Genomic DNA, 17500 nt, shown 5'->3' with positions numbered 1-17500 from the left:
TCTCTCTGCATTCTCTCTCTCTCTCTCTCTCTCTCTCTGCATTCTCTCTCTCGCTCTCTCTCTCTCTGCATTCTCTCTCTCTCTCTGCATTCTCTCTCTCTCTCTCTCTCTCTCTGCATTCTCTCTCTCTCTCTCTCTCTCTGCATTCTCTCTCTCTGCATTCTCTCTCTCTCTCTCTCTCTCTCTCTCTCTCTCTCTCTCTGCATTCTCTCTCTCTCTCTCTCTCTCTCTGCATTCTCTCTCTCTCTGCATTCTCTCTCTCTCTCTGCATTCTCTCTCTCTCTCTCTCTCTGCATTCTCTCTCTCTCTCTCTCTGCATTCTCTCTCTCTGCATTCTCTCTCTCTGCTTCTCTCTCTCTCTGCATTCTCTCTCTCTGCATTCTCTCTCTCTGCATTCTCTCTTCTGCATTCTCTCTCTCTGCATTCTCTCTCTCTGCATTCTCTCTCTCTCTGCATTCTCTCTCTCTGCATTCTCTCTCTCTGCATTCTCTCTCTCTGCATTCTCTCTCTCTGCATTCTCTCTCTCTGCATTCTCTCTCTCTGCATTCTCTCTCTCTCTCTCTCTCTCTCTCTCTCTCTCTCCATCCTCCCCTCAATACGGTGCAGTCGTCCTGTCCCCTTTGCAGAAAAGTTCCCATCTGTTCCCATTCCCAAAGAATGATGTTTCCACCTCCATGCTTCACGGTTGGGATGGTGTTCTTGGGGTTGTACTCATCCTTCTTCTTCCTCCAAACACGGCGAGTGGAGTTTAGACCAAAAAGCTCTATTTTTGTCTCATCAAACCACATGACCTTCTCCCATTCCTCCTCTGGATCATCCAGATGGTCATTGGCAAACTTCAGACGGGCCTGGACATGCGCTGGCTTGAGCAGGGGGACCTGCGTGCACTGCAGGATTTTAATCCATGACGGCGTAGTGTGTTACTAATGGTTTTCTTTGAGACTGTGGTCCCAGCTCTCTTCAGGTCATTGACCAGGTCCTGCCGTGTAGATCTGGGCTGATCCCACACCTTCCTCATGATCATTGATGCCCCTCGAGGTGAGATCTTGCATGGAGCCCCAGACCGAGGGTGATTGACCGTCATCTTGAACTTCTTCCATTTTCTAATAATTGCGCCAACAGTTGTTGCCTTCTCACCAAGCTGCTTGCCTATTGTCCTGTAGCCCATCCCAGCCTTGTGCAGGTCTACAATTTTATCCCTGATGTACTTACACCCTCTCTGGTCTTGGCCATTGTGGAGAGGTTGGAGTCTGTTTGATTGAGTGTGTGGACAGGTGTCTTTTATACAGGTAACGAGTTCAAACAGGTGCAGTTAATACAGGTATTGAGTGGAGAACAGGAGGGCTTCTTAAAGAAAAACTAACAGGTCTGTGAGAGCCGGAATTCTTACTGGTTGGTAGGTGATCAAATACTTATGTCATGCAATAAAATGCTAATTAATTACTTAAAAATCATACAATGTGATTTTCTGGATTTTTGTTTTAGATTCCGTCTCTCACAGTTGAAGTATACCTATGATAAAAAATTACAGACCTCTACATGCTTTGTATGTAGGAAAACCTGCAAAATCGGCAGTGTATCAAATACTTGTTCTCCCCACTGTATATATACAGTGTTGTAACAATGTACAAATGGTTAAAGTACACAAGGGAAAATAAATAAGCATTCTCTCTCTCCCACCCTCTCTGCATTCTCTCTCTCTCTCTCTCTGCATTCTCTCTCTCTCTCTCTCTCTGCATTCTCTCTCTACTCTCTCTCTCTGCATTCTCTCTCTACTCTCTCTCTCTCTTCCTCTTGTCTGTCCTTTGCTCTCTATCCTCCACTTGGCATTCTCTCTCTCTCTCTCTCTCTCTCTCTCGCTCATCTAACCCTCCTCCTCCTCCTCTTCTTCTTTCTTTTCTCGCTGTCCGTCTGAACTCTGCTGTAGAAGAGCGCAATGTCTCAACTGCTTCTCTGTTACCATGGAGACGGCAGCAGGCGCCTGTACAACGTCTGTCACAATTTGTCAGGCGGTGATACAGCTGCTTTAACCTTGCAGACAAACTTCCGCCCTCCACCCTCCTCCTCCTCCCCCTCTCTATCATCTGTTTCTCTCCTCTCTCTCCTCCGCCCTGTCAATCTCTCCATCTCTTTTCCACTCATCTCCTCAGTCCTCTACTCTCTTGTCAACTCTTTCCTTTCCATTCTAAATGTCCTCTAGTTTCCTGTCACTCCTCTCTCTATTCCTCCTCTCTTTTCACTCCACTCCTCTCTTCTCTGTATTTTCACTCTGCTCTCTCTTCTCCTCCTCTCCTCTTTTCTTCCCTTTCCACCATCCCTCCTTTCCTCTCCTGCTCTCTCATCCCCGGGTATAGAGGAATACTCTGTGCTACAGCCCAGTGCTCCAGGTGACTATATTGGGTGGTCAGAAACATGGCATCCTTCCCAGATCAGACCCCTCTGGTTCTGGCCTCACATCCGTTAGTCCTTCCCAGTAGAATCCTTCAGAACTGGCCGACTGACATATGTCCCACTCCACACACACACACACACCAGCCGTGCCAGGCCAACAGATGGCTAGGCAGTATACACACGCCCGCCCGCCCGCCCACACACACACACAGACACACAGACAGACAGACATAATGGGATCCAACCATTCATTTCAAACAGTAAATAGAGCAAATAAACCAACCCTCTCTCGTACTTGTTCTTCTCAGGCTTTCCCTGCCCTCCACGTACTTGTTCTTCTCAGGCTTTCCCTGCCCTCCACGTACTTGTTCTTCTCAGGCTTTCCCTGCCCTCCACGTACTTGTTCCTCTCAGGCTTTCCCTGCCCTCCACGTACTTGTTCTTCTCAGGCTTTCCCTGCCCTCCACGTACTTGTTCCTCTCAGGCTTTCCCTGCCCTCCACGTACTTGTTCCTCTCAGGCTTTCCCTGCCCTCCACGTACTTGTTCATCTCAGGCTTTCCCTGCTCTCCACGTACTTGTTCTTCTCAGGCTTTCTCCGCCCTCCACGTACTTGTTCTTCTCAGGCTTTCCCTGCCCTCTCGCGTATTTGTTCCTCTCAGGTTTTCCCTGCCCTCTCTCGTACTTGTTCCTCTCAGGCTTTCCCTGCCCTCTCTCGTATTTGTTCCTCTCAGGTTTTCCCTGCCCTCTCTCGTACTTGTTCCTCTCAGGCTTCCCTGCCCTCCACGTACTTGTTCCTCTCAGGCTTTCCCTGCCCTCTCTCGTATTTGTTCCTCTCAGGCTTTCCCTGCCCTCCACGTACTTGTTCTTCTCAGGCTTTCCCTGCCCTCCACGTACTTGTTCCTCTCAGGCTTTCCCTGCCCTCCACGTACTTGTTCTTCTCAGGCTTTCCCTGCCCTCCACGTACTTGTTCCTCTCAGGCTTTCCCTGCCCTCCACGTACTTGTTCCTCTCAGGCTTTCCCTGCCCTCCACGTACTTGTTCATCTCAGGCTTTCCCTGCTCTCCACGTACTTGTTCTTCTCAGGCTTTCTCCGCCCTCCACGTACTTGTTCTTCTCAGGCTTTCCCTGCCCTCTCTCGTATTTGTTCCTCTCAGGTTTTCCCTGCCCTCTCTCGTACTTGTTCCTCTCAGGCTTTCCCTGCCCTCTCTCGTATTTGTTCCTCTCAGGTTTTCCCTGCCCTCTCTCGTACTTGTTCCTCTCAGGCTTCCCTGCCCTCCACGTACTTGTTCCTCTCAGGCTTTCCCTGCCCTCTCTCGTATTTGTTCCTCTCAGGCTTTCCCTGCCCTCCACGTACTTGTTCTTCTCAGGCTTTCCCTGCCCTCCACGTACTTGTTCCTCTCAGGCTTTCCCTGCCCTCCACGTACTTGTTCCTCTCAGGCTTTCCCTGCCCTCCACGTACTTGTTCCTCTCAGGCTTTCCCTGCCCTCCACGTTTGTTCTTCTCAGGCTTTCCCTGCCCTCCACGTACTTGTTCTTCTCAGGCTTCCCTGCCCTCTCTTGTATTTGTTCCTCTCAGGCTTTTCCTGCCCTCTCACATACTTGTTCTTCTCAGGCTTTCCCTGCCCTCCACGTACTTGTTCTTCTCAGGCTTTCCTGCCCTCCTCGTACTTGTTCCTCTCAGGCTTTCCCTGCCCTCCACGTACTTGTTCTTCTCAGGCTTTCCCTGCCCTCCACGTCTTGTTCTTCTCAGGCTTTCCCTGCCCTCCACGTACTTGTTCTTCTCAGGCTTTCCCTGCCCTCTCTCGTATTTGTTCCTCTCAGGTTTTCCCTGCCCTCTCTCGTACTTGTTCCTCTCAGGCTTCCCTGCCCTCTCTCGTATTTGTTCCTCTCAGGCTTCCCTGCCCTCTCTCATACTTGTTCTTCTCAGGCTTTCCCTGCCCTCCACGTACTTGTTCCTCTCAGGCTTCCCTGCCCTCTCTCGTATTTGTTCCTCTCAGGCTTTCCCTGCCCTCTCTCGTATTTGTTCTTCTCAGGCTTTCCCTGCCCTCTCTCATACTTGTTCCTCTCAGGCTTCCCTGCCCTCTCTCGTACTTGTTCCTCTCAGGCTTCCCTGCCCTCTCTCGTATTTGTTCCTCTCAGGCTTTCCCTGCCCTCTCTCGTACTTGATCCTCTCAGGCATTCTGCTTGAGGTGGTTGTGGGTGATGATACAGACAGTTCTCTCTAGGGGAGGTCATAGGGGTTACAGAGGCAAGTCACACAGACGACATTGTGTGACACTATGGGACATCTCCCAGGGGCCTTTGTAGCATGTTGGGAGTGTGGCGGGAGAGAGGGAGAGAGCGAGAGCCAAAGAGACAGGCAGAGAGCGAGGAAGGGAGAAAGTCATTAGACTCATCATTTATCAATAACCTAGCCGCACGCAAACCTCAGCAGAACAGACCGAGCAAAGTGATGTCAGAGAGCGAGAGACAGGGGAGAGAGGGGGAAAGAGAAGATTGAAACAGGGAGAGAATGACAAAGAAAGCAGTAAAGAATCCTCCATCATGGTAGGACTCGCCTCTCATCAGAAGGTAAATGACACTGTGCTGCACATTACTTTATCTCTCTCTCTCTCTCTCGTCGGAGTGAAGGCTGGGAGTGAGTCGTCAAGCGGGAGTGATTGTGAGAGCGAATGGAATTTCTTTTCACTTGGGTTTTGGTATGTATATATATATATATATATATATTGATTAGTTTAGTTGTTTTAAGGGTATATTGTTTAACTATCACTAAGCATGTATAGGGGTGGTGGGATCTTTGAGGTTGGTTTTTCGCGAGGGCACAACCCGTGGGTGGGGCTGGTTGCAATGGCCACTCGCGGAAGTGTAGAGTTTGAAAAACTTAGTCGGAGGCATGGAGTAAAGATTCCTGCTGCGGCCGTGTGTTCAGTGGAAGAATGTAGCTTGGCTGTGGGTGCTATCATTGGGTATGATAGCATCAAATCAGCCTCAAGGATGAATAGCGCTGTAGTGATATTCTTAGATTCAATTGAAAAGGTGAATAAGATAGTTGAGTGGGGTGTTGTGTTGCGGGAGACACAGACGCCGGTATTTCCGCTTATGAATCCGGCGAAGAAAGTTATACTTTCTAACGTGCCACCATTTGTTAGAGATGAAGTGTTGGAGTGAGAGTTATCTCGCCATGGTCAAATCATATCTACAATAAAGAAGGTTCTTTTTGGATGCAAATCTCTGTTGTTGAAACATGTCGGGTCTCATAGGAGACAAGTGCATATGATTTTAAAAAAGGACGGAGATGAACTGAATTTAGCGTTCAGTTTTAAGATTGATGGATTTGATTATGTCTTCTATGCATCTACTGAATCAATGAAATGCTTTGGCTGTGGAAGAGAGGGGCATTTGGTGCGTAGTTGTCCCGAGAATGAGCGCGCTGAGCCTGGTAGTAGCTCTAGTGCTGGTGCAACTAACGCACCACTGCGAAGGGATGAACATGCTAAGGGTGCAGGGGAAGAGAGAAGGTGGGCAGATGTGGTTGGAAAAGTAGGAGAGGAAGGCATTGTGGATACGGGGGCAATTGTGGTAGATCAGAACAAAGAGGGAGGGGAAACAGTAGGTGAGATTGCGACTGCTGTCGCTGAGGTGGTGCTGGAAAATGAAATTGGAGGTCAAGAGGAGATTGAAATAACGGAAAAGGAAGCGGATGTTTTCAAAATACCGAGGAGTAAAAGGAAAAATTTAAGGGGTGGTGAAGGGTCTAATTCTAAGAGAAAGGTAGAGATTGATAAATCAGTTGAAGATGAACAAGTTGTAGAGATGGTGGAGTTTTCTTCTGGGGAGGATAGTGAGAGTGAGTCATCTGACGCGTCACAACAATATAGTGAGATAAATGGGGTGGAAGGGAGGTATGGGATCGAGAAGATACGTCAATTTCTGAAGTTGACAAAAGGGAAAAAATATATTCAGGATTACAATGTAACTGATTTTTTCCCTGAACGTGAATTGTTTATTGAATCAGCAAAGTTTCTGATGTCAAAAATTACAGGGGGAAGTTTGAAAAGCCCTGAAATTGCTAGACTCAAGAAAGTGGTCACGAGAGTGATAAGTGATGTAAATTCTAAAGAAAATGAAAGAGTTCAGTTGCAGTTTTAACTCTGTAAAGAGATGTGGTGGCTGTATCTTCCTCTGTATTTTTTTCTTCATCCATGAGCAGTTTTAAGATTTCTTCTTTAAACGTAAATGGGGCAAGAGATGGTAAAAAAAGAGCCATGGTGTATGAGTTAATTAGGGGAAAGGGAAGTGACATAAATTTTCTACAAGAAACGCATAGTAATTTGGAAAATGAAGTTATGTGGCAACAGGAGTGGGGGGGGACAGTGGTGTGTAGTCATAAAAACTCAAAAAGTGGGGGTGTGGTTATCTTGTTCTCAAAAGGGTTTTTGCCTTTGTCATATGAGGTTGAAGAGGTAGTTGAGGGGAGGTTATTAAAAGTTAGAGCAAGGTATGAAAACATCACTATGTGTCTGATAAATGTATATGCCCCAGACAGTTGAGAGGGTATGTTTTTTTAGAGACATTATCAAATACCATTGAGAAATGTAACAAAGAAGATTATTTATTTTTTTGCTGGGGATTTTAACTGCACAGTTAGCGATTTAGATAGAAATCACCAAGAACCTCATATAGCCTCAAGGACTTTTTTAAAACGCCTCATTGTAACACATGAACTGTGTGATATTTGGCGGAGTCAACATGGAGGAACAAGGCACCTGGGCGCATATGAGAGAGAACATCATCTCTATGGCCAGGTTAGATAGGTTTTATGTTTTTGAGCATCAATCTCAGGTCTGTAAATCAAGTGTGATAACCCCAGTGAGATTTTCTGATCATTGTTTAATAACAGAGGTGGTGTTCATTAACGATGTAAAACCCAAAAGCGCATACTGGCATTTTAATATAACTTTATTGAGTGATGCTCACTTCAGGAACTCTTTCAGTTTTTTCTGGGAGAGGTGGAGGTCTCAAAAGGCCAGTTTTGTATCCCTTCAACAGTGGTGGGATATAGGGAAAATCCAGATTCAACAATTTTGTAATCAATACACAAGGAATGTCACCAAGGATATCACCAGATCAATGAAAGCCCTAGAGTTTGAAATAGTGGAACTCATGACGTTGGTTGAGACCACAGGAGATCGAGGCCATACTCAGGCCCTCAAGAGGAGAAAAGCTGCATTGGCAGACCTGCTGGGTATCAGAGCACAGGGGGCATTGGTGAGAAGTAAGTTTCAGGGAATATCTGAAATGGATGCCTCATCCAAATTTTTCTTTGGTTTAGAGAAAAAGAATGGACAAAGAAAAATTATTCATTGTCTCAAATTAGCTGTTGGACAAGAGCTCACTAGCCCTAGTTAAATTAGAAAGAGGGCAGTAGAGTTCTATGCTGAGCTCTACAAGTGTGAGTACAAAGAGGATAAAACAGTGACACAGCAGTTCTTTGATGGGCTCCCAAAGGTGGCTGCAGAAGCTCAGGTTGAGCTTGAGCAACCATGATCTTTGCAGGATTTATACACTGCATTAAAAGGCATGGAAAATGGAAGGGCACCAGGCATTGATGGGCTTCCCGTTGACTTTTTTAAGTCTTTTTGGGCTATGTTGGGAGAGGATTGGTTAGAAGTAGTTAATGATAGTTTAACCGGAGGGTTACTACCAATAAGCTGCAGAAGGGCTGTCCTCACCCTACTGCCCAAAAAGGGTGACCCGAGGGAGGTCAAGAACTGGAGGCCGGTGGCTTTATTGTGCACTGATTATAAGATATTGTCAAAGGCTTTGTCCAACAGGCTGAGGGAGGTGATGGGGCAAATCATACATACGGATCAGTCCTACTGTGCTCCTGGCAGGCAGATAGGGGATAACATTTCTCTGATTCGTGATTTTTTGGGCGTCTCTAGGGCTATTGGGTTGGATGCTGGTCTAATTTCAATTGATCAGGAAAAGGCATTTGACCGAGTTGAACATCAATATTTATGGCACACGTTTGAGGCGTTTGGGTTCAGCTCTGGTTTTATTGCCATGATAAAGGTGATATATGGTGACATTGAAAGTGTATTGAAAGTTAACGGTGGTTTGAGTGCTCCTTTTAAAGTGTGTAGAGGTATTAGGCAGGGATGTTCTTTGTCAGGAATGTTATATGCCATTGCTATAGAGCCACTCCTAAATAGCATTAGAAGTCACATTGCAGAGGTGTACTTTTCAGAGGATATTCCTCCTATTCGTCTCTCAGCCTATGCTGATGATGTAGTAGTGTTAGTGAAAAATCAAGCGGAGGTGGATAGCTTGAGTCTAATGGTTGATCGTTTTAGGGGAATATCCTCTGCAAAGGTAAATTGGGAAAAGAGTTGTGCTTTACAGATTGGAGAATGGTCTGGAGGGATCATGGCTTTGCCAGGGGGGCTAGAATGGTGTAAGGGAGGTTTTAAGTATCTTGGAGTGTACTTAGGAGATGAGGGGACTATGGAAAAAAATTGGAGTGGGGTGGTTGAAATGGTGGAAGGGAGGATGAGGAGATGGCGTTGGTTACTATCTCGTATGTCATATAGGGGGCGCACTATTATAGTTAACAATGTGATTGCCTCTGCACTGTGGCATCGGTTGTCAGATTTAGAACCACCATCTGGCCTTCTGGCTAAGATACAGGCAATTATTGTGGATTTCTTTTGGGATAAATATCACTGGGTTCCACAAAGTGTTTTGTATTTGTCAAAAGAGGAGGGGGGGACAAGGTCTTGTACATCTTGCTAGTAGGGCTGCTGCTTTCCGGTTTCAGTTTATTCAAAGGTTGCTTTATGGACCGGAAAATGTGGTGTGGAGAGGGGTGGCAGGTCTTGTATTACAGCGGGTTGGAGGATTAGGTTTAAAGAAGGCTTTATTTCTGGTTGATAGTAGCCAGATTTCTAGGGAGGGAGTACCTCCGTTTTACAGAGGCCTTCTCAGAGTGTGGAGCATAATGAAGGTGTCCAGACGAACTTCAGCGGTGTCAGTGCATTGGCTGTTGGAAGAACCTCTGGTGTATGGGGCAAGACTGGATTGTACAACTGCAGATGTTCCACATTTCTCCAAGATTCTGGTGAAGGGGAAAATCATCACCTTAAAACAGTTAATGGCCATGGCTGGGCCCGCCTTAATGAATGGAAGACGGGTGGGAGAACATTTGGGGATGAGGTCGGAAAGGATTGTCGGACAAATGCTGGGGAGCTGCAGGAAGGCTCTGTCAGCGGAAGAATGGGGTATGCTTAGTAGCCACAAGAAGAAGGTACAAGATGAAGACGTCTCATTTCCAAGACTAGGGATTACACCAAATATCCCAGAGTCAGAAAGAAAGGCGTTATTGCTGGATTTGAGAGGGTTGGAGGAGGTGGGTTTGGATGAGGTGAATGGGAAGGACTTGTATAGGGGTGTGTCAAGGTGTTGAATAAAGATAAATTGAAAAATAGAAAAGACACTCCATGGAGGGTAAAATTGGGCATTGATGACAAGGTAAAGCCAGCATGGAGAGCACTGTACAAGCCACCGTTACAAAAGGGTACTGGTGATATGCAATGGAGGGTTTTACATGGCATCATTGCAGTTAATGCTTTTGTATCTGTTATTAACTCAGATGTTAGAGATGGATGTCCTTTTTGTAATATAAGAGAAACCATTTTTCACTGTTTTATGGAGTGTGAGAGGATAAAACCTCTATTGGAAATGCTGGAATCTTTGTTTAAAGCTGTAGGGGAGCTTTTCAATAACACTGTTTTTATTTTGGGGTTTCAATATAGTAAACAACAGAAAAGAAAATGTCAAATGTTAAATTTTATTTTGGGACAAGCTAAGATGTCAATTTTTCTGAGTAGGAAACATAAGATAGAAACGGGATATGGGCAGGATGTAAGATGTGTTTTTAAAGGATTAGTGAAAGCAAGAATAAAAGTAGATTTTGAGTTATTTTCAGCTGTAAAAGATCTCCTATTATTTGAGGAGAAGTGGGCCTACGAAGGAGCGCTTTGTTTTGTAGAGGAGGGGAAATAATTTTTCGCTGATGAAATAAGTTGAATGTATATGTTATGTTTTTATTTTTGTTTAGGAATTACATTTGTTGTTTCATTTCTGAAAAGGCAGTGTGTCATTATTTATGTTAACACTTGAGTAAAAAATAAAGGTTTTATAAAAACTCTCTCTCTCTCTCTCTCTCTCTCTCTCTCTCTCAGCTTCTCCTACAGTAATCCTGTACCCACCCAGCAGGGGCTGGCCAATTAAATGTTCATCTCATTTCCTCACTCTTCCCTGCTAATGGAAAAGTTTTCATGCTCCCTCTTCTTCCGCTTCCTCTCTTTTACTCTCCCGTACTGCATCTTTTTATCCAGCTTCTCTTCACTTGCATTTGTCTTTCCTCATCTTTCCCTGGCACGCACACACACACACACACACACACACACACACACACACACACACACACACACACACACACACACACACACACACACACACACACACACACACACACACACACACACACACACACACACACACACACACACACACACCTGACTCCTTTTCAATACACTTCCTGTTCCCATCACTCACACCTGATCACAGAACTCTGTTTGAGTGGCCTGTTCTGGATGACTGGTGTTGAGGCCATGTTAGGGTAAAGTAAATTGAGAAAAAGTACTTACAGGAGTATTTAGGGTGAATTGCCTTACTCGAGGGCACATACAGATTATAATTTTTTTTTAATCTAGTCAGTTTGGGGATTCGAACCAGCGACCGTTCAGTTACTGGCCCAACGCTAAGGCCACCTGCCGCCTAGTTTCACTTCATCCTCTACAAGAAGATCAGCGTATTGAGAAAAGTTACCTCCCAAACTACAGGAAGAGAACAAGAGCTCTCACAATTCTTTCAGCTTGAAACAATTATTCCGATGCAAACTACGGGTAGGACAAGCAGGGTGAAGAGATCAATTTCACAAATGCCATTCGGTGTTGACAGCTGGCAGTAGCAGGCGAGACATCTCTCACTCTGTCTGAGTGGGATGGGGACCAGAGACTCAAGGTCTACTCAATAACGAAGAACGATGCAGTGCACACACTTCTCACACATAATAAGTCTCCTTCTCTAAACACTGCCTGTCACCACGGCAACGCAGAGAAAGTGTGTACTGCATGTTCATGGCATGGGTCGGGCAAATAACGTGTGCGAGTTTGGTCATATCCTCTAAGAAGAGTGTGGGGTGATTGGAAGGTGAGAGTTGTCATAGCATAGTGTCTATGTTTAGAAACCTGTGAGTATCACTGTGTGAAAGCAAGCCCAGTTCAGAAACCCCTAGCCGCCAACGTAGACTTCCAAGTACTAGACAGATAGAATCAATACGCTGAGTGGACAAAACATTGGGAACATTATACTCTTTCCACATAGACCGACCAGGTGAATCCAGGTGAAATCTAGGATCCTTATGGGTGTCACTTGTTAAATCCACTTCCATCAGTGTAGATGAAGGGGAAGAGACAGGTTAAAAGAAGGATTTTTAAGCCTTGAGACAATTGAAACATGGATTGTGTATGTGAGTCATTCAGAGGGTGAATGACAAAATATTTAAGTGCCTTTGAACGGGGTATGGTAGTAGGTGCCAGGGGCACCAGTTTGTGTCAACAACTGCAACGCTGATGGGGTTTTCACGCTCAACAGTTTCCCTTGTGTTTTAAGAATGGTCCACCACCCAAAGGACATCCAGTCAACTTGACACAACTGTGGGAAGCATTGGAGTCCACATGGGCCAGCAACCCTGTGGAACACTTTAAACACCTTGTAGACTCCATGCCCCGACAAAACTGAGGCTGTTCTGAGGGGCTGTTCTGAAGGCACCTAATCTCCATGTCCATCTCACCTGTAGCGACATGACACAGTGCAGACAGAGGGCGACCATGACCACTCCCAGCAGCAGGGCGGCGACGTTGCGCATGTCCCACAGTGACTCCACCAGGGGTATACTGCCCACCTGCCAGTCATAACATAGCACCGCAGGAGACAGCAGCAGCCATGCGTTGAACGCCAACAGGTAGCAGTACGTCAGGAACCTAGAGGGAGAAGACAAGAGAAGAGGAAATAACAGAGGCAAATTGAAAGCGAGAGAGGGTTCAAATGTTAACTATTGGTCACATTCGCGCATTACATTTACAGGAAGTTTAATCACACTGTATTCAATCACACTATGTTGTTGACTGCAAACAGCCATGATAGAACATCCTGTTCCTGTTCTGTTGGTCATCATGTCCTCGGTGAGTTGAGATATGGGGCTGTGTCCCAAATGGAACCCTATTCCCTCTGGCGCACTACTGTTGGTCAGAGCTCTATGGGCCCTGGTCAAAAAGTAGTGCACTACAAAGGCCATATGGTGCCATTTGGGACGAAGGAGTCCAAGCGGCTGTGCTATTGATTCTGTCACACTGGAGGAGCTACCTGAGACCATTACATGGCCAAGGACAGAAAGAGAGGAAAGAGAGGTCTGCTTGACTGAGCAGGAGAGAGAGACCAGAGGGAGCAGGGGAAAGTGAAAGGATTGGTGGCTGAGAGAGGAAAACGAGTAATGAAAGAAAACAGAGTGAGGGGAGCGTGAAGCGATAGAGGACACACACACACACATAGCCACACACACACTGCTAAATCACTAAATGAGTCTCCATTACAGTCAATGGCTGCCCCTTATCATTTAGAACAGATAAGCTGGCTCCTCTATGGAAATGGAAAGGCTTCAGCTCCAGTCTGAGTGGGTGGCCGTTCCTCTACTCAAGGACTAACTGGAACAACAAACACAGGGCTGTAAGGAACGGTTCTGTATGAACTGCTCTGTAGCTGAAGCTATGATTGGAGATGAGTTAGTGAGTTCGCTGTTTGGGATGGTGAACTGTAAGACAAAACTCTTCAAATGGGCACACAGTCGATGTGACTTGAAGTGAAATGAAACTTTGATTTGACAAGACTGCTTCAGTGCATTGATAAAAATGAATCCTAACACCCACACAAACGCTTATGTGCAGAAACACGCATGCACACACGTGCACACACACACGCACACACACACACGCACACACACAGATTAAATTATCCCACTACCCACAACCCCCCTCTCTCCCCACTAAGCACAGCATGCACAGCCTTTCCTAACAGAGAGGAGAAGACAGGGCAGGGAGAAGTGAGGGAGGGGGAAAAGGGAGAGAGGAAAGTGATGCATGGGATGAGAAAAAGAGAAAGAAAAGGAAAGAGAAAGAAAATGATACACCACACTTTCCGTAAAGTTTTTTAAAAAATCTGACACAGTGGTTGCATTAAGGAAAGCTATATCTATATTTCCATGTCTAACAATTGTATTTTCATCAACATTTATAATGAGTATTTCTGTAAAATGATGTGGCTCTCTGCAATATCACCGGATGTTTTTGGAACTATTTGGAACGCGTCAATGTATACTGAGATTTTTTTTTTTAAATTTGAACTTTATCAAACAAAACATACATCTATTGTGTAACATGAAGTCCTATTAGTGTCATCTGATGAAGATCATCAAAGGTTAGTGATTCATTTTATCTCTATTTGTACTTTTTGTGACTCCTCTCTTTGGCTGGAAAAACGGCTGTGTTTTTCTGTGACTTGGTGGTCACCTAACATAATCGATTGTGGTGCTTTCGCTGTAAAGCCTATTTGAAATTGGACACTGTGGTGGGATTAACAACAAGATTACCTTTAAAACGGTATAAGATACGTGTATGTTTGAGGAATTTTAATTATGAGATTTCTGTTGTTTTGAATTTGGCATCCTGCACTTTCACTGGCTGTTGTCATATCGATCCCGTTAACGGGATTGCAGCCCTAAGAAGTTCAGCCTTTAAGGCTCACACAGTCATGATGTGAGGAGAGCACTCCACACAACTCAGCGCAGAGGACACTGACACACCAGATAGACAAATACCTTGAAATACAAACACACACACACACACAGTCACTCACACACAGGCATGCTCAGCGGGAAGCAATAGAGGACACACATGCACACATGTATAATCATGCGCACGCGTAAGGAAACATGCACACACACACACACAGACACACACTAACAAACACCCTTAGCCAGCTCTGCTAAATCACTAAATGAGTCTCCATTACAGTCAATGACTGCCCCTTATCATTTAGAACAGATAAGCTGGCTCCTCTATGGAAATGGAAAGGCTTCAGCTCCAGTCTGAGTGGGTGGCCGTTCCTCTACTCAAGGACTAACTGGAACAACAAACACAGGGCTGTAAGGAACGGTTCTGTATGAACTGCTCTGTAGCTGAAGCTATGATTGGAGATGAGTTAGTGAGTTCGCTGTTTGGGATGGTGAACTGTAAGACAAAACTCTTCAAATGGGCACACAGTCGATGTGACTTGAAGTGAAATTAAACTTTGATTTGACAAGACTGCTTCAGTGCATTGATAAAATGAATCCTAAAACCCACACAAACGCTTAGGTGCAGAAACACACACACACACACACACACACACACACACACTCACTCACGCACGCATACAGCAGGGCGATGCTAGAAGTCAATTGCACTTGTGTTTTTCTGCATCCAAATGGCACCCAGCCCTATCTCTGGTCAGATGAGCATGAGAACACTGACACCCTATCAGCATTCTCCTCCCACTCAGAAGAGCAGCAGCTTCAGAGATCTGCATAGATTACACATTGATTCTCTCTCTGCAGCAAAACAGGCTTTCCCATAGAATAGAATAGATAGGGAAAGTCAATTCTCCACTGACTTGGACAGGCGGGTTCCGATCGCCTGTTGATTTGAGAGGGGACGCAGAGTGAATATGAACTGCTGGTGTATCATCGATTTACGGAGGAACATCTAACGCCGGGGGACGGCAGGAAGTGATCTATTGACAGATTGACCTAACCTAGTGCTATAGTAGATTGAGGGGGAAATCCCTATTGAATAGGAGGCCAGATATGTGCAATGGATGTACAGAATTAAAACATCCTCTTTCTGTTTTTGCCACCCAGTCAGGCTGGCTATTGGAGAGGAAGACATACAGATAGGCATAGACAGAGAGACAGCCACAAGCATGAACAAACATGAGTGCACACACGCACGCACACACACGCGCGCACTCCTCCAGACTTGGCGACTGACAGAGCCAGAGAGTTAAACATGGAGGAGAGTATGCTCACCAACCGCCATGATCAGACTGGAACGGGACATAGATTCAATTCCCCCACCGCCCACAACCCCCCCTGTTTCCCCACTAAGCACAACATGCACAGCCTTTCCTAACAGAGAGGAGGAGACAGGGCAGGGAGAAGTGAGGGAGGGGGAAAAGGGAGAGAGGAAAATGATGCATGGGATGAGAAAAAGAGAAAGTTTCACAAGAGGGAGTGAAAAAGAGAAAGCACTCCAGAAAGAGAGAGAGGCAGGCTGAAGAGTTAGAGAGAGAAAATGAGAGAGGGATGTGTGTATGTGTAATGTTTACTGTTCATTTTTATTGTTTATTTCACTTATATATATTCACTTTATATATTATCTACCTCACTTGCTTTGGCAATGTTAACACATGTTTCCCATGCCAATAAAGCCCTTGAATTGAATTGTATTGAGAGGGAGCGTAATCAAGAAGAAGAGAGAGAGAAAGAATCAGCCATCAAAAGAGAAAGACATTGAGACAGAGAGAAAGAATCAGCCATCAAAAGAGAAAGACATTGAGACAGAGAGAAAGAAACAGCCATCAAAAGAGAAAGACATTGAGACAGAGAGAAAGAAACAGCCATCAAAAGAGAAAGACATTGAGACAGAGAGAAAGAAACAGCCATCAAAAGAGAAAGACATTGAGACAGAGAGAAATAAACAGCCATCAAAAGAGAAAGACATTGAGACAGAGAGAAAGAATCAGCCATCAAAAGAGAAAGACATTGAGACAGAGAGAAAGAAACAGCCATCAAAAGAGAAAGACATTGAGACAGAGAGAAATAAACAGCCATCAAAAGAGAAAGACATTGAGACAGAGAGAAAGAATCAGCCATCAAAAGAGAAAGACATTGAGACAGAGAGAAAGAATCAGCCATCAAAAGAGAAAGACATTGAGACAGAGAGAAAGAATCAGCCATCAAAAGAGAAAGACATTGAGACAGAGAGAAAGAAACAGCCATCAAAAGAGAAAGACATTGAGACAGAGAGAAAGAATCAGCCATCAAAAGAGAAAGACATTGAGACAGAGAGAAAGAATCAGCCATCAAAAGAAAAGACATTGAGACAGAGAGAAAGAATCAGCCATCAAAAGAGAAAGACATTGAGACAGAGAGAAAGAAACAGCCATCAAAAGAGAAAGCCATTGAGACAGAGAGAAAGAAACAGCCATCAAAAGAGAAAGACATTGAGACAGAGAGAAAGAATCAGCCATCAAAAGAGAAAGACATTGAGACAGAGAGAAAGAAACAGCCATCAAAAGAGAAAGACATTGAGACAGAGAGAAAGAATCAGCCATCAAAAGAGAAAGACATTGAGACAGAGAGAAAGAATCAGCCATCAAAAGAGAAAGACATTGAGACAGAGAGAAAGAATCAGCCATCAAAAGAGAAAGACATTGAGACAGAGAGAAAGAATCAGCCATCAAAAGAGAAAGACATTGAGACAGAGAGAAAGAAACAGCCATCAAAAGAGAAAGACATTGAGACAGAGAGAAAGAATCAGCCATCAAAAGAGAAAGACATTGAGACAGAGAGAAAGAAACAGCCATCAAAAAGAGAAAGACATTGAGACAGAGAGAAAGAAACAGCCATCAAAAGAGAAAGACATTGAGACAGAGAGAAAGAAACAGCCATCAAAAGAGAAAGACATTGAGACAGAGAGAAAGAATCAGCCATCAAAAGAGAAAGACATTGAGACAGAGAGAAAGAATCAGCCATCAAAAGAGAAAGACATTGAGACAGAGAGAAAGAATCAGCCATCAAAAGAGAAAGACATTGAGACAGAGAGAAAGAATCAGCCATCAAAAGAGAAAGACATTGAGACAGAGAGAAAGAATCAGCCATCAAAAGAGAAA

The 17500-nt window shown here is 44.9% G+C and overlaps 1 protein-coding gene across 1 annotated transcript in view; it reads right to left on the bottom strand.

Annotated features, from left to right (window-relative positions):
- Positions 1 to 17500, bottom strand: part of LOC112216907 (protein O-mannosyl-transferase TMTC1) — a 139193-nt gene that overhangs the window by 61958 nt on the left and 59735 nt on the right. Inside the window, exon 7 of the mRNA XM_042300235.1 lies at positions 12309 to 12498. Coding sequence (XP_042156169.1) covers positions 12309 to 12498 — 190 coding nt within the window. The remainder of the gene's footprint in view (positions 1 to 12308; positions 12499 to 17500) is intronic.

Source organism: Oncorhynchus tshawytscha, linkage group LG17, assembly GCF_018296145.1.
Source record: "Oncorhynchus tshawytscha isolate Ot180627B linkage group LG17, Otsh_v2.0, whole genome shotgun sequence".
NCBI lineage: Eukaryota > Metazoa > Chordata > Actinopteri > Salmoniformes > Salmonidae > Oncorhynchus > Oncorhynchus tshawytscha.
The sequence above is the reverse complement of the archived record's forward strand: the minus strand, read 5'-3'. Positions and strand labels throughout refer to the sequence as shown.